The sequence below is a fragment of the Cetorhinus maximus genome, chromosome 8 (genome assembly GCF_964194155.1).
Source record: "Cetorhinus maximus chromosome 8, sCetMax3.hap1.1, whole genome shotgun sequence".
NCBI lineage: Eukaryota > Metazoa > Chordata > Chondrichthyes > Lamniformes > Cetorhinidae > Cetorhinus > Cetorhinus maximus.
Genome location: NC_135886.1, coordinates 64,521,312 through 64,547,818, shown reverse-complemented (window position 1 = coordinate 64,547,818; position 26,507 = coordinate 64,521,312). Strand labels below are relative to the sequence as shown.

Sequence of the window (26,507 nt, the reverse complement as noted above, 5' to 3'; positions counted from 1 at the left end):
TTGTGTGGAAAGCAATTCATTCAATAATTTAGTGAGACTTAAAAAATGGTGTTAAACAGTTTCCACTGTAATTCAACCTTTGCCTGTTATAGTAATACATTTGAGAGAAAAGTAACTGATAAACCACTCAGAGACTACCAAGAGACCTCAATGTTAAAATGATCAGTTTCCAGAGATTTGTCATCAGACAGTGGCAAAAAAACAGTCACATCAGCAACAAGGATGAAGTGCCCATGAATTTCAATATGCCCAGCAGCTGAACTGTGGAATGGAGAGATTCAAAAACAGTTCCAGTTTAAACGACAGGACATAAGAAGACAAGATTTTATGTGGTGCAAGCCTGTGTGGTCAATGGAACAAAATTAAAGCCTATTGTAATTTTCAAATGTAAAACCATGCCAAACATCCCAAGTTCCCTGCAGGGGACATTTGTGAATGTCCATGACAACAGTTGGATGGATGAGGATAGGGAGAAATTATGGACCAATAATATATGTTCTGGTGGGCTATGTAAAGAATGCAGCTTATTAGCGTGGGACATGCACTTATACAATATAACCAATGCGGTCAAGAGGTGTCTCGAAGAAATAACACCCTTGTTGGAGTTATACCAGGGGATTAAAGTCCATAGTTCAACTTTTGGATGCATGTCTCAACAAGACATTCAAGGATTATGTTCACAACAAATGGAATTGGTGGATGGTTGATGGAAACTAACCTCCAAAAAGAGTGGAAATATGTGTGTTGCCCCGCTTGATGTTTTATGTGGTTTCATTATCAAATCGTGGGATGCTATTAAAGCATAAGTATCGACAGGTCATTCAAGAAATGCAGGGTTATTTGTTATGGAGGGATGATTCTGAAAGCAAAATCACCAAATCTGATTCTGAGTGGGATCCCTACAATGTTGCCACAGCCAAAATGATTCACAATAAATTCAATGAACCCCTTGCTTGGAACGCCAAAGACAATGAGTTTTAAAGCATTTTGATTGTGATTAAAGGTACCTTTGTACAATTAATTCATTCAATAAACTGTGTAAATATGAATCACCGGCATTGTTTTTTATTCCCATTTCAAAATGGCAACCACCCACACTAGCGGTTCACTGTTATACTCAGCGTATAAGTCGGCCCCCATTTTTGGAAAGATTTTTGAAGGCTTCAAAGGTTGACTTTTCCAGTGCGATCAAGGATACTTCTGAAAACAAACCATGCTCTACCTTGTGAAGAGTGATATCCAATCATTACTGGTAAATTGAACATGTTCTTTAACACCACACAACAATTGAAAAGGTTTAAGAAAGGGAAAGGCAGTTCAAGTAGGCAAAGGAGAAAACTTTTTGCAACCTTTCTTTTAATTCTTTCATGGGATGAGTGTGTCACTGGCAAGGCCAGTATTTGTTGCTCATCCTTGAGGAGGGAAAAATTATCTTTCAATAACACATTTCCACTGAGCCTTAAGCATCCATGATTTATGATGCGGTGTTAAGAGTAACGTATGCAATCAGGAACATTAATAACTGCAAATTATTCTGGCCATAAACTTTAAGCAGGCCCATGTACTTCCTCAGGCTATACAGTTGGTGTCACACAAGAGTGCCTCTGAACAAAATGTCTCCAAATGTAGAGCTTTGTGGTTCAGTGCAACCTCAGATTCTGGGGCAGATTAGGTTTTTTGAAGAAGCTGATTTAGCGAGATGCATTATTATTGATGAGGTATACATAGAAGTCAGATGTTCCAGAGGCTTCACTAAGCATGTTGAACAGAGGTGTGAACAAGAAGGGCCATGAAGGCTCGAAACGTTAACTGATTTCTTCTCCGCCGATGCTGCCAGACCTGCTGAGTTTTTCCAGGTAATTCTGTTTTTGTTTTGTGCTTCACAGCTGTCATTGAAGTCCACTTCTGCTTTCTGTTGCTTCATTTCTGTTCCACAAAGCAACAGAAATCCTGACGTTACATTGTCCTGAGTATCAAAGCTCAAAATTCTAAAATCGCAAGTATATTACAAGAGGGTTTTTGATGACATAAAACTTGGGATAAAACGGTGGCCAATTTTGTGGAATTTAACAATTGTTATCAGGGTATCTTTACAGTCCAGAAGGAGGCCATTCAGCCCATCGAGTCTGCACTAGCTCTCTGAAAGAGCATTCCACCTAGTCCCACTCCCCTGCCTTATCCCCATAACCTTGCACAATCTTTCTTTTCAGGTAGCACTCCAATTCCCTGTTGAATACATCGATTGAACCTGCCTCCACCATCCTTTCAGGAAGTTTGTTCCAGACTCCTGCCGCCTTCTGGGTGAAAAAAATTTTCCTCACACTGCATTTACTTATTTTGCCAATTATTTTGAATCTGTGCCCTCTAGTTCTTGATGTTCTCTTGAGTGGGAACAGTTTCTCACAAGTTACCCTGTCAATATCCCTCAGGATCTTGAATAACAAGTCTCCTCTCAGCCTTCTTTTCTCCAAGGAAAACAGTCCCAACCTCTCCAATCCATTCTCATAGCTACAGTTCTTCATCCTGGGAATCATTCTTATGAATCTCCTCTGTACTCTCTCCAATACCTTCACATCCTTCCACAAGCATGGCGCCCAGAATTGGGTGCAGTACTCCTTACCGTCAATTAAGCTGTGGGTTATTCATTTCACCACAACTGTCTTAACTCTTTCTAGCAAGTGTTTATCATAATTATTGTACATCATACTTGGGTCATGTGACATCCTGAATTGATTTTGGTCACTTAAGGGAGAGGGAGTGGAATTTCTCCGCAAATTGGCCCGTGGTTACTCGCCCTCTCCCCCCACCCCACCCAATTCACTTCATTCTGCTGTCAGCCAGCCCCTGACTCCAGTTTCAAGTTACAATTACACTAGAACTGTTAAACTGCTTTGCACGGATGTTACCATTGTGTAACTAAACCCTTAAAGGACTTACATTACCTAATTAAACCACACAGATCATCCTTCAAATTATGCATACAGAACTCCAAGCAGATTCCATTTATCCAAAGTGACAGATGGAACAGGCAGCCATCTGCTGATAGAGACATGTAACCTTTGAAAGAACAGATTTATCATCAAATTAAATCTGCATAGTTTTCATCCAGCTTTATCAGGGCATGTAAGGCTTGAAGCATTTTTAAATATATAATTACCCTGATTCTGAGTCTTCCCTTCCTCAGCCTCCCTTTGCAAAGTTTCTTGCCTCAAGCTAAGTACTTCAGGTGGGATGTTACACTGTCCAATCGCACAAACTACACCCTTCCAATCACAAACAGATATGCTGGTTTTTGGGAAATGTAGGCAAAGTTTTTACCTCCTCTGCAGGGCTTGGCCTGGCATATGATATGGTTGAGAGCTTGCCCTGCAACAATTCGGGCAGCGGCAAGAAAAAGCTAGTCAATTCTCAACAGAACACAAGCAGTTTCCTGTTTTCAACAACTTGTAATCACATAGCATCCATAATCTAGTGAAACGTCCCCAATGCGCTTCAGATCTGGATGCAGAAAAAGCAGACGATCAGGTGTTCAAACAGTTAAGGAAACAAGCAAAGGTATGGCCAGACAGCTAAGCTGCAAGAGGACTATTTTGGAAAAAGATGGAGCAAGATTGAGTTTGTGTAAATTGGAGCTCAAAGGAGAGGAGGGGCGAGTGAAGGGCAGGGAAAAGTGGAGGAGGGAAGACAAAGAGGATGGAGGAGTGAGGTTGGAGAGGTAACAGAGAGAAAGAGGAAGCAGAGACAGAGAGCAATTCACAAATCCAGAGCCAGGTAAATGGAGTTGAGCTACAGATCAATCATGATCTAAATGAATGACGGAACAGGTTTAAAGGGCAGGATGGCTTCCTCCTGTTCTTATAAAAGTGCTATATAAGAGCAAGGTCATTCTTTCATGCAACCTGTGTATTTACATCATGGGCGTTTTGAAAAAAACTCACATATGCAGTAATGCGTATGCACACACACTTCAGTGGAGTTCACCAGATCTGTTAACACACCAAATAATGTCAGCATTTTTATAAATAATAGGACCAAGCACTCTTCATTAATGAAACTATGCTCCAATCAATATCAAATCATTAATCTACAATCCATAACACCCAATGTTAAATTTACTGCACCACAGATTTTTGGTTGCAATTCATAATTCGTGTCAGGTTTTTCTTTTTGAAAATTGCCAGTGTTTTTATTTATAATCTAAGATATACAGAAAAGTAATGTTCAATATTTCCGCCCCACGATGCAGTAGTTTATGTACAATATATAAACTGTGACAAAGGGATAAATCGTTTAGCTACAGTTACTGGATCCACTGAGTCAGCATATTGGCAAATACTAAACAAGTATCAATTCACTGACAATATAGTACTGAGAGCTAACAGACTTCGGCGTTATATAGCAACAGTAAATGTGGCAAGGCTGACAAATTAAAAACATCAGCAAGTGCTCCGGTAGCAAAATAAAACAACACAAATCAGGAAGGTTCCTGGAGGAGACAGTTCTCATCCCCCAAAGTCATTGTTCCCAGTGGCAACTTCAGAACAGAATTATTCACAGCTCACACTAGTTGAGTATGCAAAAACAGATTCAGCATGAACCAACAAATACCTACGAGCTCCTGATGTAAAGGCAGATGTGGAACTCTAGGAAGCAGCAGCCTGTGTGCCACAAACACATGGAGATGGAAGGTTTATGCCTGGAAATTACACAATTAGACAGTAGTATTCATAAGCTTCAACGTGTATGGTTTCCCTCCTCTACTTCAAAAGTGGTGTTAATTTGTTTCAAGTGAGCAGGCTAACTAACACCTCTGTTCAAATAGCAATTTCAGATGCATTAAGCATTACAACATGCATTTATGTAACGCCATGAACAGAGTTAAAAACATGCTTCACAGGAGTGTTTTCAGATGAAAACTGACACCGAGACAAACGGAAATTAGTTCAGATAAGCAAAAGGTTGGTCAAAGAGGTAGAATTTAAAGGAAGAGAGAAGTGGAGAGGTGTAAGGATAAAATACCAGAGCTTAGGGTCCAGACAGCCAAACACATAGCTGCCAATGGTGAGGTGAAGAGAATGGGGAATGTGCAAGAAGCCAGAGTTGCAGGAACACAGAGGACTTGGAGGGTTGCATGGCTGGAGGAGGTTACAGATAGGGGAGGAAGAGCGATTTGAACATAAAGAGAAATTTAAATTTGAGACTGGACTGGAGGCCAATGCAAGTCAGCAAGCCCATGGTGATGGGTGAACGGAGCTTGGCGCAAGTTAGGACAAGAGCAGCAGAGTTTTGGATGAGTTACTGAAGTTTAATTCAAGGAATTAATTTTTGTTTATCGACTATACTTCCAGTTATGCCCAGTCAAATTCCTCTACATGCTGCTACAGGCTGAATGATACAATAAGTGGTCACTAGAACTGAAAACATTACATCCCCATTTTGAGTCCAAACTGGCAGTCTGACCAGGTAGCTGACAAGTGCACTTAGGGAACATACGGTCCTGAAATATATATGAATCGTTTTATTGCTTACCAACCACAATAACTAGATAGAGATATTTGAAAACACTGAAGAGTATACAGATGTGCACCACAGAAAAATATAATGAAAATCTGATCAAAGTGTGCTACACTATATTGGACTAGTTTTAAAAAGCAGGCAAGGACCACCAAACCCAAATTTGCTTCTGGGACTTGGTTCAGTGAACAGTCATCACCACTCTCATGAACTCCCAAACAGGAAGCCAATCAGAGGCCGGCAGCCCACCAGTACTTCAGGACAGAGGTGTGTGGCACTGGATCCAGGATTTGGGTATGTATTTGGGGGTCTTGCTGGCTTCCTAGCTGGTAGCTCACAGCAAATGGTGTAGGGGGTTCGGGCTTGAGAGGCCTATGAGGGGAGGGCAACCTTGGGGATGGGGGCCTGATTGGCCCCCGCCAAGGGTACGTGCAGGGAAGCCTGCCGGGCTAGCAGTTTTGTTTGGGCCTCTCCCACACCTGGTAAAACCCCAGCAACGGCACCACGAAGCCTGTAAGTGCCACTTAAGGGCTTCAATTGAATACCATCCCCCCCACCGCTGGTATAACTGCAGTGAGGGCAGAGGCATTAAGGTGGCTGCAAGCCACCCGCCAGATTGAATGAGCCCCCACCACCTTCAAACCCGCCAATTGGGGGAATGTAAAATCCAGCCTATCATCACTAAAAACAGCCCTTCCCAAATCTCCAGGCTCACAATACTAAATATAGGGCAAAACAGTAAAGAAACAGGAATCTGGGCTTCATTGGCTCGACTGTCAGAGCCCATGGGTGAATACAGTCCACAGGCCCAGCCTGGACATGCAGATTTAAATACACCTGTGTTCTGGTGGACTGTATCACAAAATGCTACATTAGAAGCTATATTGGCGATTTCCTGCAAGTCAAGCTCATCCTCGACATCTCAGAGACATCAAATAAAGGCAACATCTGACCAAGAAAGTGCATGAAAGAATTTGTTTTAAGCTGTTCATAGGGCAATGAAGAAACTGCAATATATTTTCAAGTTAGGAGGGGAACTTAGTGGTGTGCCCATGCCTCTGCTGCCCTCATCTTTCTATGGGGTAGAGGTTTAGGAAATGCTGCTTTGTTTTGGATGGTGTTGAAGCTGCAGTCATCCAGTCAAGCAGAGAGTATTCCATCACATTCCTGACTTGTGCCTTGTCGTTGATAGACAGGCTTTGAAGAGTCAGAACTTCATGTGCTGCATAATTCCCAGTCTCTGACCTGCTCTTGTAACGTCTATATGGCTAGTCCAGTTAAGCTTTTGGTCAATGGTGACCCCCACATGATGAAGGATTTGGCTATGGCAATGCTGTTGACTGTCTGATGGAGATGATCATTGCCTGGCACTTGTATTGTAAGTAACATTCACCCCACCAAAGTTGGAGGACCAGTGACCCAGCCCATTTTCATACATCTCAAAGCAACCAAATCAAGAGTGGCTGGTAACAAGTCACCATCTCGTTTCGCAACAGGTCACCAACATACCCATTGCAACTATTGAACTATTAAAAAGTGTGATATGTCACAGTCACTGCTACTTACAAACTCTAGCATTACAGCTCTATCATGAATCTATACAGATGGTTAGGTCAGGCTGGAACTAAGTGAAACAAAACTCCACAAAGGACATCCCATCCACTCCACTTCATTTCAAATTCAATTTGTGCCTTCATGTGATTTACATTCCAACTTTACTGTCAGTTCCTGTGAAGCATGAATGCAATGTACAGTGAAGGTTCAAAAGTCTCCATAGATCTACTCAGCTTTCATTAACACATTTTAGTATTGCTGAAAAAAATAGACGCTGTTGAAGCTTTTCTTCTTGCACTTATTAGGACAGTTCACAAGAATACCAATAATAAAGGGAACAACAATTTATACAGTATGAGAAGACATGCTGATTGGTTGGCAACTGGACTCTGATTGGTAAAGCCGTTGCCATGGAGAATGCACCAGGGAACAGTTAACTGCCAAGACAAAAACAAAAATACCTGGAAAAACTCAGCAGGTCTGGCAGCATCTGCGGAGAGGAGCACAGTTAACGTTTCGAATCCGCATGACTCTTCAACAGTTAACTGCCAAGCTTTTGTTCAAATTCAAACCAGACAGGTCGACTCTGATTGGCCAAGGCATTGCCATGGAATATGAACTAGGGAATGGCTGTCGCCCAAGCTTTTGTTTAGTTGAAAAAGGCACAATGCGTGGACATGCTCCTTCTGTCTGCAAAGGACAGGGTTGTGTATGTGAATATATAATTAGCTGGAGCATATTTCTGTTCATTCAGCACTGAATTTTGGACAAGCAGTCTGACAATTCATGGATAGGTTGAGAGAGGTAGTGGTGTAAACCTGAGTGCCAGAAAGGTACATGATGAAACTGATGCCGTGTTTTCTGTGATGTCGTTGTGGGGCAGCACACAGGTGAGAAACAGGAAGGAGTCAGGGACAGATCTTGGAGGACACCAGAGATTAAAGTGTGGGAGCAGGAAGAGGAGCCATTGCTGATGATTCTCTGGCTACGGTTAGATAGACAAGGACGGAACCGAGTCAATACAGTTCCATCCAGCTCAACAACTGTGAAGAGATTTGGGAGGAGGAAGGTGTGGTCAACCCTGTCAAAGCTTCAGACAGGTCAAGAGGACAAGTCAGAGTCACATGGAAATGTCACAAATGACGCCCTAAGAGCAATTTCAGTACTGTGGCAAGGCTAAATCATTACTGAAGGGTTTTAAACATGGAGTTCTGGAAAACCTGGGCACAAATTTTGGAGGTGACAACACATTCAATGAGAATAAAGTGAGTTTGGTGATGGAGTGGTAGTTTGCGAGGACGAAGGGTTGGTTTTTTTTTGAACAGCAGAGTGATAGCAGCAGATTTAAAGGAGGAGTCAGTACTGGAGAAGAGAGAACTGTTAACAATACCAGCTATCATTGAGGCCTTGTATTTCTGTAATTAGATAAAATGAAAAAGCAAGATTAACATGGTGGAGTCAAGTTTTCACTTGTGCCCAAAACTGTGCCAGTCTGGAGAAGTGTTTTCTTCGGGTTTCTGCTCAAACTCATTTGCATATCATAAAGTGTAAAATCTGCTATGAACCAGCGTATTTGGGCAGCTTTTTAGAATGTAGCTTTCCTTCAAAAATATTTTGCTTTAAAAATATTCCTTGATATCTTTGAGTGGTAACTTGCTGCAGTTTGACCAGAACAGTTGGACTAATACAGTTGGAAAAGTGTTTAATCACAAAAATAAACATTTTCAATCACGTGCCTTGCCCACCACCACCTAGCCCAACTTTAAATGACTGAAAATGGCGATCAAAGAAACTAGACACAACTAGTTACTTGCTAACTTGGCACAGTCAGTTCCTTAGTATATTAAAATTATATTCAAAAGCTTTTAAAATGTGCCTACTAGTGTTTTAACACATACAAAATAGCTTAGTTTTTTTTAGCGATTCCTCAAACCGAGTACACAACCGAGCACAATTAGCAGAAACTCCCAATGGTGATCAATTCACATGGAGCATGGCCAGATTTAAGAAGGGCTGGCTTCTAGCACAACGATTTTTAAACCAATGCAACAGAACATGGAGACTCAAGTTGCGCTGAACATCATTTTTGCTTAAAATCCTGTGATTTTTCACACTGATTACAAGCAAACTGCATTGGAAACAAAAAAGGCAACCAAGCACTTATGAAGAGGAGACGTATTCGACTTGAAACGTTAACTGTTCCTCTCTCCATAGATGCTGCCAAACCTGCTGAGTATTTCCAGCACTTACTGTTTTTATTTCAGATTTCCAGCATCCACAGCATTTTGCTTTTATTTCAGAGCCACTAACTAGAACTGGTTTATTTATTCTGGAGAAAGGTTATGAAGAAATTAAGGAAAAGTTAAGGGCCAGTGAAAAATTAAACAAGTTCAAACAAATATGCTTTAAGGTTCTTCTTTTTAAAAGTGTTACCTGCCTATGAAACCATGTGTCTTCTTTTCTCCCCCCGCCATGATTTACTCTCCCAACTTGTTTCCCTTCCCCCACCCACCACCAACAACCCAAACATCTCCTGCATCTAAGAGGTGAGGACACTTATCCCAGGGCCACGACCAAGGCCATGATCATTGCTGCTCTTAGTAAAGGCAGTTTCACCCTACTCCACTTCTGCAATTTCTTACAGCTCTACACCCTGTTTATGGTACACCAGTTTAGAGTGGGTGCAAAATTTAACACAGCATACTATTCCAGATTGGATTAATTTGAATCCCTGGCACATATGCAGTGTACTGATGACTGCATCCTTCCAGAAAACTTGAGATTATGAAACACATTTGGAAAACTGAAGGAGTCAACAGCAAATGAGAGACTTTTGTACCCTGTAGTGGTTGCTCCATTTTCCAACTTACAATTTTCCTGCCTAAACCATTCATAAAATATCAGATTCATGCACCATGCTCTGAAAAGGTATCTTCTTGAAGAGAAATATTTCCAAACAAGGTGTTAAAAAAAAAGCTTTGCTAAATGAGGGTAATTGCAATTAACCATTGTCGTGTGAATGTTTCAGTTCTTCGAACTGAGTTACTGTTTCCACCATTTCACTGCAGATGTTAATTCTATTTTAACAGGTTGACATCACTGTTAAAATAGCAGAGAAAGGAATTTGATACAAGCACATTGTCAGAGATGATGTGATGTGAATGTTCAGTTATTCCTACCCTGTGATGCCTTCAATAAATCACACTGAAAAGCACTACTGTATGGTGGTGAAAATGACACCTGATTTCCCTGGACTCCTCTCTCATCACACAAGTTTTCTTTAGTAAATGAGCAGAGTGCCCAAAGTTATTCTATGTCACTGTGATCTTTGCCCCCAAGACACGAGAACCATAGAACACTACAGCACAGAAAACAGGCCATTCGGCCCTTCTAGTCTGTGCCGAAATATTATTCCGCTAGTCCTATTGACCTGCACCTAGTCCATAACCCTCCAGACCTCTCCAATCCATGTATCTATCTAATTTATTCTTAAAACTTAAGAGTGAGCCCACATTTACCACATCAGATGGTAGCTCGTTCCACACTCTCACCACTCTCTGAGTGAAGAAGTTCCCCCTAAACCTTTCCCCTTTCACCCTAAAGCCATGTCCTCTCGTGTTTATTTCTCCTAATCTAAGTGGAAAAAGCCTACTAGCATTTATTCTGTCTATACCCCTCACAATTTTGTAAACTTCTATCAAATCTCCCCTCATTCTTCTACGCTCCAAGGAATAAAGTCCTAACCTGTTTAATCTTTCCCTGTAACTCAACTCCATAAGACCCAGCAACATCCTAGTAAATCTTCTCTGCACTCTCTCAATCTTACTGATATCCTTCCTGTAGTTAGGCGACCAGAACTGCACACAATACTCCAAAGTTGGCCTCACCAATATCTTATACAACCTCACCATTACATCCCAACTCCTTTATTCAATACTTTGATTTATGAAGGTCAGTATGCCAAAAGCTTTCTTTACAACCTTGTCTACCTGTGACGCCACTTTCAGGGAATTGTGTATCTGAACTCCCAGATCCCTTTGTTCCTCCGCACTCCTCAGTGCCCTACCATTTACTGTGTATGTCCTACCTTGGTTTGACCTTCCAAAATGTAACACCTCACACTTTTCCGCATTAAATTCCATCTGCCATTTTCTGGCCCATTTTTCCAGTTGGTCCAGATCTCTCTGCAAGCTTTGAAAGCCTTCCTCGCTGTCCACAACGCCTCCAATCTTAGTGTCATCAGCAAACTTGCTGATCCAATTCACCACATTATCATCCAAATCATTTATATAGACAACAAACAACAATGCTCCCAGCACAGATCCCTGACGCACACCATTAGTCACAGACCTCCAGTCTGAGAAGCAATCATTCACTACCATTCTCTGTCTTCTCCCACACAGCCAATTTCGAATCCAGTTTACAACCTCTCCATGGATACCAAGTGTCTGAACCTTCTGAACTAACCTCCCATGTGGGACCTTGTCAAAGGCCTTACTAAAGTCCATGTAGACAACATCCACAACCTTTCCTTCATCTACTTTCTTGGTAACCTCCTCGAAAAACTCTACAAGGTTCGTTAAACACGACCTACCGCACAAAGCCATGCTGACTATCCTTAATCAACCCTTGGCTGTCCAAATAATTATATATCCGATCTCTCAGAACACCTTCCAATAATTTACCTACTACTGACATCAGGCTCACTGGCCTGTAATTACCTGGTTTACTTTTGGAGCCTTTTTTAAACAACGGAACAACATGAGCTACCCTCCAATCCTCCAGCACCTCACCCGTGGCTAAGGACATTTTAAATATTTCTGCCAGGGCCCCTGCAATTTCTACACTAGTCTCCCTCAAGGTCCGAGGGAATATCATGTCAGGCCCGGGGGATTTATCTACCTTTATTCGCTGTAAGGCAGCAAGCACTTCCTCCTCTTTAATTTCTATATGTTCCATGAAACTACTGCTTGTTTCCCTTCCTTCCTTATACACTATGCCAGTTTCCTGAGTAAATTGTAGTGCTGAATTGTATTAATGCAACTTTCTAAGAATATACAAATTTTTATATGAAAATATTAGAGTTTCAAAAAGTTATGTAATTAATCAATTTTAAGGAGTAACTGGTCTTGCTCCTGGAACAAGTGTCCAGGCCAAAGAGGAAAGTAGAGTGTGACATCTCTCTCGTACGCCTCTGCCCTCGCACCTTCCTCTCCTCCCAGAACCATGATAGGGTCCTCCTTGTCCTCATTTTTCATCCCACCAGCCTCCGCATTCAAAGGATCATCCTCCACCATTTCCGCCAACTCCAGCATGATGCCACCACCAAACACATCTTCCCTTCACATCCCCCACCCCCCCCGTTGGCATTCCATAGGGACCGTTCCCTCCGTGACACCCTGGTCCACTCCTCCATCACCCTCTACTCCTCCCATGGCACCTCCCCATGCAAACACAGAAGACGCAACACCTGCCCCTTCACTTCCTCTCTCCTCACCATCCAAGGGCCCAAACACTCCTTTCAAGTGAAGCAGCATTTCACTTGCATTTCCTTCAACTTGGTCTACTGCATTCGTTGCTCCCAATGCGGTCTCCTCTACATTGGAGACCGAACGCAGACTGGGCGACCGCTTTGCAGAACACCTTCGGTCTGTCCGCAAGAATGACCCAGACCTCCTTGTCGCTTGCCATTTCAACACTCCACCCTGCTCTCTTGCCCACATGTCTGTCCTTGGCTTGCTGCATTGTACCAGTGAAGCTCAACGTAAACTGGAGGAACAGCACCTCATCTTCTGATTAGGCACTTTACAGCCTTCCAGACTTAACATTGAGCTCAACAACTTCAGATCATGAACTCTCTCCTCCATCCTCTCCCTTTTTTGATCCTCTTTTTCAAATGTTTATTTTTTAATTTTTATTTATACAGTTTTTTTCCCACCTATTTCTATTATTATTTTTTAAATTTATTTCCATTCATTGTTTTATCCCCACCTTTTAGCCTATTTTGATCTCTTCTCCCACACTATCCCCTCCCCCACCCCGCCCCCACTGGAGCCCTCTGTCACTTGCTCATCCTGCTTTCTACTCTTAATGTCACCATTAGCACCTCCTTTAGCCGGTATCACCACCATCAACACCCCTTCGACCTTTTGTTTATGACATCTTTTGCAATCTCTCCTTTGCCTCCACCTATTATTGGCCTTCTATCCAGCTTCACCTGTCCCATCCCCCTTAAACAGTATGTATTTCACCATATTTCTACTTCTCTTAATTGTGAAGAAGAGTCATACGGACTCGAAGCGTTAACTGTGTCTTTCTCTCCACAGATGCCATCAGACCTGCTGAATTTTCCCAGCAATTTTTGTTTTTGTTTCAGATTTCCAGCATCCACAGTATTTTGCTTTTATCCTAATAGTGAGTGTGGCTCAGTCCCTGAAGCCTTGTCTTCACTGCAGGTCCTAATGCAACTCAAAGAGGTGAAACCTGCCAGGATTCAAACTCCAGGCTCAGTGTCATATTTTGTTTAATAATTCCCCTGTGAAGCGCCTTTGGTCATTTTAATAGTACTGTGGATTTCAGCAATGGCCCTTGTGTACTCTGTAGCTGAGTACTGTGCACCAGTATGAACCTGAAGTAGCCACACTTGACTGGCTGATGTTCAACTGAACATTGCAACGCGATGCATCACTGGAACCCTAAATTTGATCCCAGCATTCTGGCTACCTGTGCTGGCACATATCAACCCACCACCACCAACAGCAACGCTTGAATCTAGCACAACACAGCGACCCTCCATGAAGCTCAACAAATCGAGGAAAACAAATGCCTCCCTATCCATCAGGACCTCACCAACATCCCTCACCTCCTCTTGAAGTTACATAAGCCCTTTTGGACCCATGAAATTATGAAGAAACACGCCGTGAAAGACCCAGCATAGGTCCCCGGTTTCGGCCTCCCATGAAGCTCATGGGCATCCTAAACACCATCCGTACAAACCATGGCAGATACGGATACCTGATGCACAAATGGAAAATTAAAAACTCTCCTGTATGCGACTGTGGTCCCCCAGAACAGACCATGGATAACATAACAACTCAATGTCCAACTCATAAATATGAAGGACGTATTACAGCGATTTTTGCTGGCTTGGCCACCTCAATGTAAAATTATAGTTGTTGCTCTATACCCACCATATGAAAGAAGGTGGTTACATTAAAGGTACTATAAGAATAGAAGTTGTTGTTGTGCTCAACCAACTGATCTCCACAAACCAATGGTTAAGTGGAAGAAACATGCTCAGCCTCTTCCTTGCACTTAACCAAATGAAGGGTCAAAGGAAAGGGCAGCTGCGCCTGTGTGATGGTGCAAACAAAGCACATTCTGGACTGACTCTCAGGAATGACAGCATATGAATGTGATGACAGCACAGTTTCTGAATTCTGACCAAAGAGGTTGATTCTTTCATGGGATGCGGGCGTCGCTGGCAAGGTCAGCATTTGTTGTCCATCCCTACCTGCCCTTGAATTGAGTGGCTTACTTGGCCATTTCAGAGTGCAGTTAAGAGTCAACCAAATTTCTGTGGGCCTGGAGTCACATGTAGGCCAGGCCAGGTAAGGATGACAGTATCCTTTCTTAAAGGACATTAGCGAACCAGATGGGTTTTTACAACAATCGATGATTGTTTCATGGTTACAATTCCAGATTTTATTAATTGAATTTAAATTGCACTAGCTGCCATTGTGGGATTTGAACCCAGGTGCCCTTAGCATTAGCCTGGTGCTCTGGAGTACTAGTCCAGCGACATTAATAATGCAACTAAACTTTATCAGCTGTATCACCTGTTGCAGAATATCTGCACTTCAGCATAATTACCCACATGAACACTGCTTCAATTGTCTGGCCAGAAATTCTTCTTCCCACAGTGTAGTCTGTTTTAAGTACCTCTGAAGCAAGTATGTAGCTGCACGTTTTAAACTACAGTGTCTGTGCATATCTCTGGTAGTATTACACAGATCAACAGCCCACTTGGGCATCTACTTGATCCTGCTGGGCCTTACAGTCATAAATCAGTTTGACAGACTGGTGAAATACACTGAACAGAGGGGAAAAATGATTTCAATTTCATAAAATCAGGTAAAGGGAGAAATTTGCTAAACTGTGAGATGAATTGGATGACTCTTTCAAAGTGCCAGTACAGGCACAATGGGTCAAAAAGCCTCCTTTACAGCTGCATTATTTTACAAGTGTAATAGTTAGAATTTCATTCTTAAATTGGAAGTACAATACTAATTTTAATCTCAATCCTGTGCATTTTTTTGATCCTTTCTAGCAAGGTTCTGCCTGCCTTTACATGGATCCTGGCAGGTGAGGGTTTGTGTGTGAAAACTTATCACTACATCACGCTGAAGCCCCAGTAATTAGTAAATTAGTAATCTGTAGATTTGCTTTAAAATGGTGATGTCCTTGTGAATCGTTGCTTCCAGAGCCAAACAATGCTCCAGTGCAACAATTTCAAATCCAGATGCATAGTGTTACATCTTTTGGGGGTTTCGACGTGAGTTCAATGTCACTTAACACTGCCCCTGAACCTGAAGATGTCTTTATTTGCTCAATATTTAAGAGGCCCAGACTCAAACAGACAATTCTTGTTACAGCAATCCATGAACCATGTGCCACCATTAACTTTGGAAACAGAAGAATGCACACTTGTCAGACTGTGGCTCAGGATATAAACTAACAGGCATTACAACTTTAAATGAACAATACATAGTACAAATAAGCTGGTGATATGGGTTAAGTCCTAAAGGTAGCACCTCTGCATGGCAAACCACAGCACCCATTAGGCTGGTTTTACAAGCAGTTAGTCCTGATGACTCGGCCAGCATTCCTTAGTGGCGTCAAGCATCATATCCCAGGAGAAAGGAATAGAAGGTATTGCTGATAGAGTTGGATAAGGAAGGATAGGAGACTCGAGTGGAGCCCTTCAGCTTGCCTTGATTGGTATCCTGAACCTAGCAAGAACAAGCAAAGAGTAATGATTGAACACGGCAAATCCCAGACCTCTGAAGACTGAGTAAATGATAGAAGATGAAAGGAGTAATTCATGCCAGATCGATCATCATCCATAGAGTTAAAGAGCTGCATTCACCGTTCAAGAACCAAGGCAGCTGCAACAGACAACTGAAGCAGGAACTTAGTAGTAGCAGTGGTGGAAACAGTATATTTACAGCAACTACAAACTGTATTTTTCTCTGAAACATCAAAACAAAATGTTTCTCTCGCATTAAGTTGCAATATAAAACTGACCTTGAAACATGATCACATGGTAAAACACCACTCATCAGTTTCATATCCTTGACTGCCTCAGATTGACTATTCTCTAGCTACAGTTCAGTGCATATAGCACAAATTCCTTTGCATTTTAACTGCCCCTGGGGTACTGCATTCAGTTTTGGGCTCAGAAACTCAGGGCAATCTAATGGCTTTTGCAGAGGGCACAGTGCAGATTCAACATCATGTAACCAGGGCTAAAAGAGTTGAATTATGAGGACATGTTGCATACAAATTGTAAACTCAGGGGAATACAAGCAAAGTTGAGGGATGATCTGGTCAATTTGTTTAAAATGATATTCAGCACAGAAACAGGCCATTTAGTCCAACCAGTCCTTGCCAGTGTTTACGCTCTACTTGAGCCTCTTCCCATCTTTGCTCATTGAACTATCAGCATAGCACTCCATTCTCTTCTCCCTCATATGCTTATATAGCCTTCCTTTAGATATATCTGAACTATTTGTCTCAACTACTCTGGTAACTCTCACCACTCTCTGGGAAAAGAAGTTTCTTCTAAATTCCCTATCTGATTTCTTGATGACTATTGTATCGGTGGCCTCTAGTTTTTGCTCTTCCCCACAAATATCCACTCCATCAAAACATATTATAATTTTAAAATCTCTATATCTCTATTAACCACTCCCCAGTGTTCTCTTTTCAAAAGAAAAAAGATTCAAGGCCATTCTTCCTTTCCTGATCGGTATAATCGGTATTATCCTTATAAATTTCTTTGCACCCTCTCCTGTGCCTCTGTATCCATTTTATACGGTTCTGATTGCTGTACTACATAGCGCTGCAAGTGTGCTCCAACAAAGGTCGATACAAGTTTAGCAAAACTTATTTATTTTCAATTCTATCATTCCAGAAATAAACCGAGTGCTGGGCTTGCTTTTATTAAATGGCCATGTTAACCAGTGTCACTACTTTAGTGACTTGCTTATTTGCACTCCCAAAAACTTTGCTTCTTTACCCCATTTAGATTTTAATTTTCCACATGTGACCTCCTTATCTTTCTTACCAAAATGTCATACTTCGCACTTATCTATGTTGAACTTAATTTGCCAATTATACTCCCATTCTCCAAGTTCATTAAATAATTCGTTGTAGTCCTCCTCAGTGTTGGCCATCTTTCCCACCCAACAACCCCCAGCAAAATTTGCTGTCATCCGCAAATTTAGAATTTGAGTTTTGCATTCCAAAGTCTAAATTGTTAATATAGATTGGGAGAACAGTGGCCGCAGCACTGATCCTAGTGGGATCCCAACTCCCAACTTATGCCATTCTGCTACTTGTGCTCCAGCTCTGCATTCTCTGACTTTACATGGTACCATTTCAAAGGCTTTTTGGAAATCTAGATTTATTACATCTGCTACATTACCCTGGGCTCACTCTCTCTTAACCTTTTCAAAGAATTCAAAAAAACAAAACTTTCCCTTTTGAAATCCATGCTGATTATTCATTATTATATACTTGGCTTTCACATTTCTTTTAATTTTCTCCTTTAGTATTATCTTAGAATTATCTTTCTTACCACCGATGTTAAATGAAAAAAGGATTTGATATGGTAGGTACAGGGAAATAATTTTCTCTTCTGTGGGAGGCCAGAACAAAGGGACAGAATCTTAAAATTAGAGCAGGGCCACTTAAGAGCGCATTCAGGAAGCATTTTCTCACCCAAGTGGTAATATAAATCAGTAACTTTCCCTCCGAAAAGGCTGCGAATGCCAGAGGCCTATTGAAATTTTCACGATTGAGCTTAGTAATTTTTGTTGGGCAAGAGGAAATCAAGGGATATGGGAAAAAGGCAGGTAAATTGAGCTTTGGTGCAGATCAGCCATAATTTAACTGAATGATGGAACAGACCACAGCTGAATGTTCCTTTGCACTTCTCGTAATTATACCTAGATGGTCAGACAGATATTCACAGGATTCAAAAAGGTATTGGCTTCATCCCACACCACACCTTCCCCCAACCCTCAAAGAAAATTTTAAATGGGTGCACAGAAACCTACTCTTTAAATCAAATGGCTTTACCCAATACCTTGAAATAAAATGTCACTCTTAAATGCTGCAGGAAGAATCCAATTAACCACAATTAACCCCGATATAGGCATTGAATATATTGGAACAGACGTTCAAGTCCAGAATCTTAATTTACAAATGTGTGTCTCACAACAGATGTCAGGCAAATAACAGCCTGCCTATCAAAAAAGCCTATGCTATTTCAGCCTATGCTGTTTCTTTGTGTGAGCCTTTCTTTTTAGTTTTAGCTTTGGGTGCATGGTGATTGGCAAGACAGAATCCAAGAAACCAATCCATCCTGGACAATTCTGTTTGACCACCTCATTGGCACATTTGTGCAATTAGTAAGGCTTAAATTATCAAATTGTACCGTATGTAAGCCTTGTGATGAAAAATTTTAATTTGTCTATATTATTGGGGTGATTCAAGAATTTTGAGGTATGTTGTTAAGAACATTTTCAAGTTGGCATCTTTATAAATGCCAAATACTGTGATGTAGCTTCAAGAAAGAACAAGTGGGTCCTTTGGAGGGTGAATTGAAGGACACAATTGTATATTTGGACTTCAGAGAGTCTAGCTTAGCAGTAAGAAGAAGCCAAAGCTACAATGCTGATTGGTCAGAAAGGTCTGACCAAAGGTCTGAGGACCAGATGTTCCAGGAACTGCAGTCAAAGATACAAGTTTTACATTAGCAGTTAGAAGGGACATCAAAGCTGCAAAGCTGATTGGCTAGAGTAATGGTCTTGGGCCTAGAATGTTCCAAGGACCTCCAATTAGAGATACAAATTGTCAGCTGTTGTGGGGACACTAGGAGCACTCCTCCCATTGGTCAAGAGTTGCAAACATTGGGTTAGAAGTCAAGTCTTAGAAGTCATTAGTTATGTTGATTCAGATGCACATTCAGCTACTTTCAAGGAGGGCGTGCCTCATTAAAGTCTCTGCACTTGCCAATGGTTAGCATTTGTCACAGAACACTTATTGGGGGCATTTGTCAGGAGAGAGAATTAGGAGTAGGACACTTGCTAACAAGTTAACATTTGCGTAGGCCATTGTGAGTCGATGGGTATTTGTCACAGATTGAAGGTTTGCTGTTATAACACAGTATTAGGCTTATTTAGTGACTAAAGTTACTATTACAGGGCTGAGGATTGCTGTAAAACGCCAGTATTAGAAATCAGTGGACCCAGTATAGGCAGGGGTGCCAGGGATAAAGTAATTGCCTTAAGAGAGTATGAGAAGATAATATATAATGAATCGTTCAGTCAGTTGAAGTGTAGCTCGGGAGAATCAGCAGTAAAGTACAGTTAGCCATTTTGGGCAAGCCAGTCTTTGTTAGAGAACTACTTTCCCCAGAGAGAGTGCAAGGGAGCGGGAGCGCGAGGGAGAACACTCAGCAAGCAACTGTGAAGTGTATAGCTACAGCAGTTAAAGTGGACTGGAAGCTCCAACAATTAAGGTAGAATGGGAAGTTGTAGGTTGGAAAAAGATCAACTGAAGTTGATGTCTTAAAGCTGCAAAGCGATTTGTATGTATGAGTTAAGTTGGCTAAGAGGCCATGTTCAAGGCACCAAGAAGAGAAGACCCCAGAAGTCTTGGGACCCATGGGATAGACACGACATGAGTTGAACTTCTGTATGGCGCCATGCCTCGACTAATGAAATGTTAAGTATCAATCTCTATTGTCTAATAAATCTTGTTAGTTTGCATTCTAAATTAGTAATTGTTCTTTATGCTCCTCAACAAGAATTTTTTTACTCTAAGGTTTAGTACAGAGTTTAAATCCCTACAATTCTTTCACAGCTATTTCACTGTAGCTTCAAAATATGCACATTCTGGCAAAAAGCAGCTGACTGCACGGTCACATTTTATCTGTTCTGCAAATAGCCCATTTGTTTTTGTTTTCGTCACGTCAGCTCCTGGCTCAGTGGTACCACTCTCGTCTGGTCTTGGATTCAAGTTTTAAACCAGGGACTTCAGCACATCCAGGAATCTAAGCCAACAACTCAGTGCAGTATCGAGAGAGCACTGCATTGTTGGAACAGCCACTCTTCAGTCAGGATGTTAAACCGGATGTCTGCTCTCTCATGTAAAATATCACATGGCACTATTTTTGAAGATGAGCAAGGGGGATTCGCCCAGTGCCCTGCACAACATTTATCCCTCAATCAACACTAAAAGCAGATTATCTGCTCATTATCACATTTGTTGCACAAATTGGCTGTAACATTTCCTATATTACCACAGTGACTATACTTCAAAAAGTACTTCACTGGCTGTAAAGCGCTTTGGGACATCCTGAGATCACAAAAGGTGCTATACAGATGCAAGCTCTTTCCTTTCCTTTATAAAGTTTTGCCAGATGCCATGAGAGATCAAACTGAGGAAAGCTTTATTTAATGTTACAAAGGGCCATATTCAAGCAGGGGCTGCTGCATTCGTCACAAGATTCACTGCTAACAATGACTATTTATGTGGCACTCAGATTGCAAAACATCTTATTCAGCCAACAGTGAGAGTTCATACACCGGCAGCAACTACAAAAAAGTGACACATCAGAAACACAGAGGCCCAGCTGTCTTTACCACAAGGGAGTTTTTGTTATTTTAACCCACTGCATTATGCCATGAAGACATCTTTTGTGTCACAAATACATTTAGCTGAAAGACTGTCTAATATTCTAATATACCCTCTCAAGGGCAAGTGGAGATGAGCAATAAATGCTGGCCCAGCCAGCAAAGCCCACATCCCGCAAAGGGATTTTAAAAAACGCACATTTTATATCAGAATGGTTTTTTATAAAGTACATTAAATGCATGCATTATTGGAATACTCTGAAATTGCTCAAGAACTTTTCATCTTGTGTGTATATATATATATATATATATATATATAAATATAAATATATATATATATATATAAATATAAATATATATATATATACCTCCTTAATGTGTACAACTAAACGACAAGGTATCACAGTCCCTCAGAAGCTTGCGCCAAAGCTGTCAAGGGAAATCAAAGTGCAGGTGCCAATCTGTGTGGGTTAACTTTAATAAACATATGCTACAGGTTGAAATTACTGGAGTATTCTATTTCTATACACACAGAACAGGAAGTAACAGCAAAGCTGCTACTAACAGCCATGGTTTCTGAACGGCAGCAAATATTTGCACTTACACAAAACCAAAACATAAACCCCAAAATTCTGTAAGGCTGCAAATGCTCTATAAGACAATTATTATGCCAATCATTCCCTCATTGCCACCCTCCTTCACATATACACACAAAATTCATGCAAACATTAGTAATAGGTAAAATTTTCTACCTACAAAAAAAAATCCCATTTCTAACATATATGCAAACGCATATTTATTTTTCCACATTTGCCCAAATAAACAAACAAAGATCAAGGTAAGGACAGTCCCCAACAAATAAATGCTTAGAGGAAAGAATTAGAGAAGATGTACTGAGGAGTCAAGTTCCCAAAACCTAGCATAAGCTCCAACAACTCCAAAGCTGCAAGTGACTGTTAATTCTGTGTTTGGATTTCTCATCAAAAACCCTAGCTCGGTGTAGTTTGTGTGTTCAACTGAAGCCCACCAAACTGAAACATTGTCAAACTGATGTCAAAAAGTGCAAAGATTAGTGGAAATCTGGAACTCACTCCTTCAAAAAGTTGTGGCTAAATAAAATCAAAATCTCAAAACTGAAATTGATAGATTTTTGTTGGGGAAGGGGATCAAAGGCAGATAATTGGACTTGATACAGATCAGCCATGATTTAACTGAATGGTGAAAAAGGCTTGAGGGACTGAATGGCTAAAAATCTGCTCCTATGTGAAGTCTGAAAATGCTGCCAAAAAGTTCTCTCATTTGGATCTCTCCATATATCTATTATGCTGTTTTGAAGTTATTAATAGTGCCTGCTTGACACTGATGGTGTAGTGTCAAACTCATCAAAATGCTACAAAGTAGAAAACGCCTGCCTAGAGAAGCTGCAGAGGCCTAGAACTACAAAATGTTAAATTGAATCCTGATTGTATCTCTGAGAATATGGAAGGAGACTGTTTTAATTTACTAGTAGTACGGCCTAAGGATACCACCTATCACTAAAAATACTTATCACTGAATATTTACAGTTGCAGACTTCATCAAATTAAAAACCTACCCCTTTGACCAAGCTTTTGGTCACCTGTACTAATATCACCTGTGTAATTCGGTGTTAAATTTTGTTTGATGATTGCTCCTGTGAAGCACCTTGGAAATAAATGTTTACTACATTAAATGCACAATATAAATGCAAGACAAAATGGCAGCAGCCCAAACTATACGCCTCAGATTAAAAAAGAAATGCAAAAAAGGAAAAAGATGGAATTCGTTTAAATCAGGTCCAGTGGGTGAACTTTGTCTACAAGATGGTTCTTGCTATGAAGACTTTACCAAAATCTACCCAAAAGTATCCATCATGCAAGACCATATCAGCCTGAAGTATTTGACACTGATGACCAACGTACAGGCATGAATTCAAGATGCTGATAACTGTGACAATCAAGGAAGTTCCCCAGAACGAACAAGGACCCAAAAATAGCAGTGAAACTTAGCTCAGGCAACTAATTACAGCATATCAGAAAAAAATTGATGAATACTTCATGAATGGCATTGTGACGGCAACAGGTGACAATGTGAAGGATTTGGGTACTTAATAAACTTAACACCCAGGCTTGAGGCTCAACACATCCAAATAAGCACTACTCTGGTCAGTCCAAGTCTTGAGTATTTTGGCCAGATGGGAACCCTAGGGACAGTTCAGAAAAGACCCACAAGACTGACAACTAACATCAGAGGGGCTGAATTTAAGAAGCAATTGATAAGTGACCTTATGGAGGTACACAAGATGGTAAACACTACAGAAAAGTTAAATTAGGAATACCACTTCAAACCAAACAGTGAGAATAGGATACGGGGCACATGTTCAGTCTAGTCAATGGCAAATGGGCAACTGAAGTAGCCCCTCATATAATCAGTGATGAATACAGGAATGGAGCGCCAAACAGTAACCGAGACAAAAACACTGACATTAGGTAAGAGACAGTTGGATAATGGGGGACTAAAAATGTACACTGATTACACTTCATTAAAAAAGATTGAACCAAATCAATGTAAATAGTTTTAGTTCTCTTTTAGAACTTGTTTTATCTTTTTTATGTTATTCTCTTACTGTTATACTGCATTACCAATAAAAATGCATTGAAACTTAACGGTAATTAAAACATTTTGAAGTTCAAATTTAAATGATTATGAATGAATTTTACTGAAACAGACTGAAAAAGCAATTGTCAAGACCAATAGAAGATAGGATTTTGCTATACAAACTTGTAAATTGGGAAGACCCTAAACTATTTTTACTCTGGGCCCCAAATTAAATCTATCACAAGAGTTATTTGCATTGCTGCAAATAATCTGAGCCTTATACCTCGCTTGCACAGTTCACTCCCAAGTGGCACTTTGCATGTGTGGATCCTCAGGAACTGCTGCAAGAACAAAAGAATGGCCACAGTCTGCTGTCCAGTTTAGACTCTCCAAGGTTTTGGATTGATTGCCCATATTCTATTTTGTACCATGAGACGGGGGAGTTCACAGGAGCAGTTTGTCCTCTAGGAATGCTTCAATTACAACAGCTGAGCTGGCTGAGGCAAGTCTTTGGGCTCGTACTTACTTCTCACTAATGGAATATAGTGACCAGAAGGTGAAGTAAAAGCCCAGCCCCCTTCCAGTTTTTGGGACCGTGTCCAGCGCTTTAAGTTCAGGTTTTGTGTCATCCTTTCATTTACTGTGGGCAATGGGAGCCAAATCAACAAAACGATTAACCCCTCAAAAAGGAGAGGCAACCAATTAACAATAATTGTCTTTTACAGATATGGACTCAATAGCACACCAGAAATATTAGTTAAGCAAGAGCAATATAGCCAACTTGTGTTAGCCTTGACTCAGAGGTAGCACTTTCACCTGTGAGTCAGGAGGTCATAGAGTTGAAGTGATAACAGCACAGGAGACCATTCAGCCCATCAAATGGGTTGCAGATTCAATTCCCATTGCAGGGCTTGACACAATATGGGCTGATAGCAGTACTGAGGATCTGATGCCAAAGATGCCTCTTTTCAGATGAAATGTTAAAACATGGTCCTGACTTCTCTCTCAGATCAAGGACACTTTAATTCTCTGATCCACTCTCACATTGCCCACAGTTGTCTACACTGTTCCAATGATGCTCAATGTAAGCTAAAGGGACAGCACCTCATCTTTCGTGCAGACACTTCTCGCAGCCTTTCAGACTCAATATTAAGTTCAACAAGTTCAAATCAAAACCTCTGTCTCCTTTATTTCCTTGACAGAAGCTATTGGTATGATTCTGCTAATCTTATTTACACCTCAAAAAGACCCATCTTTTCTTTCATGTTGTCGCAGACCTCCCCTTTTGTTCTTTCTTCACTTCCCTGCCTCTGTGTTGGGTTAAAATCTGATGCATCTCCAACTTTTTTCAGTTCTGACAAAACATCATCACACTCTGTTTCTCTCCACAAATGCAATCTGACCTGCTGGGGTATTCCCAACATTTTGTTTTTGTTTATGCAAACAGACTAACTTCCAATACGCTTCACTGCTATTTGTGGGGCCTTGCTGTTTGCAAAGGGACATGGTATTTGCCTAGAAAAATATGACTACTTGAAATGATGCAAAGCATTTTAGGAAAACATTGTTCTGAAAGTTAATAAACACCCTGTAGAACTCCAGTTCATATATTATTCCCAACATCCAGGCATGTTATCAGTGCCCAACTGTTTCTGACGAACATGTCTGACTCACTGTGTGGTATTATGCAAAAATCTCAGCCAAGGATAAATGAAACCTGTAGGCTCAAATGAATCTTTTGTCAGGGTACAAATACAGATAATTGACAAAGTTCTCTAGCTGTTTCCTGTTCCTGAATTGACCCACAATCTGCATCTCCAATGACACCGGGCAAAGCACTGGTGTGTGGACTGACAACACCGAGGTTCCCCATAGATTAGCTGCTGCATAACAAAGAATGAATACACTAAATGTTTCATCAGCAAATGCACAATTGTATTTATTCCATGAAGTAACATTTGACAGGTGGGCTTCTGGACAGCAGAGGAAGATAAAGAAACACGACTGAAGATCACAGTGTAGATAAATTACTTTCAAGAATAACAATTGTTTTCTGAACAATATATAATTGTGTGCACAGTACCTCTCGTGCAGACCTGCTGCGATGAGATCCCCTCTGAGCAGAGAGTTGTCCATTTTCTCACCACCCGCACCTCCACTGTCAAAATAGGAAAAAAAGGTATTAGACCTGGAACTCCATTTACTCTTCAAAGCTGTAGCCAAAATTTGTGAACAAAATCTATCTTTAGTAACCCTAATCGAAAGGGCACGGTTACTCGGTTAACGAATCTGGGGTCACACTTCCTCAAGGCAACAATAAGGAGATGTGCTTTGTCAAAATTCAGAGGTTAAATTCAAGTTCTGATAAACGGCTGCTGCAACTACAGGAGAGACCATGTACAGTTATGGCCAATCTTTACAACATCAGGAAGCTGGCAACCAAATTACACATCAAATAACAGGCACAAATTTTTACTACAGTATGTTCGTACATTTACTGATGTGTGTCCAACAGGTTGATATGATGCGTCTAGTGCGTGGGTGAAGAGAGTTAGCTTTCTGTTGTTATGTGCAAGTTTGCTTCTCATTTTCATTCCTCACCGCTGACTAGCAACAATGTGAAAAAGAGAACCAAACATGTAAGTTTCTCCCACACAGCCTCTCCATCAGCCAGTTCTCAGTTGTACCTCATGACAAACACAGGGAAACTGGCTCCCTTGCTGCCCCAGGCCAAAACTTCTGAGGAGCTTGAAGGAAGTTTGGCCACGAGGCATGCAGTGGGCAGGCCCATTGGCATGTGAACAAGCCCTGGCACTGATGAACCAATCCTCCCAGCAATGGGTGAATAGCTCCACTGTCTTGTGGACACCTCAGCAGAGTTGAAGACTAAGGAAATCC

At 41.1% G+C, this 26,507-nt stretch overlaps 1 protein-coding gene across 2 annotated transcripts in view; it reads right to left on the bottom strand.

Annotated features, from left to right (window-relative positions):
- Positions 1 to 26,507, bottom strand: part of klhl13 (kelch-like family member 13) — a 219,399-nt gene that overhangs the window by 141,516 nt on the left and 51,376 nt on the right. For both annotated transcript variants that reach the window (XM_078546953.1, XM_078546954.1), the window contains exon 2: positions 25,693 to 25,767. In XM_078546953.1, the coding sequence (XP_078403079.1) occupies positions 25,693 to 25,745 (53 nt within the window). In that variant the 5' untranslated portion in view covers positions 25,746 to 25,767. The remainder of the gene's footprint in view (positions 1 to 25,692; positions 25,768 to 26,507) is intronic.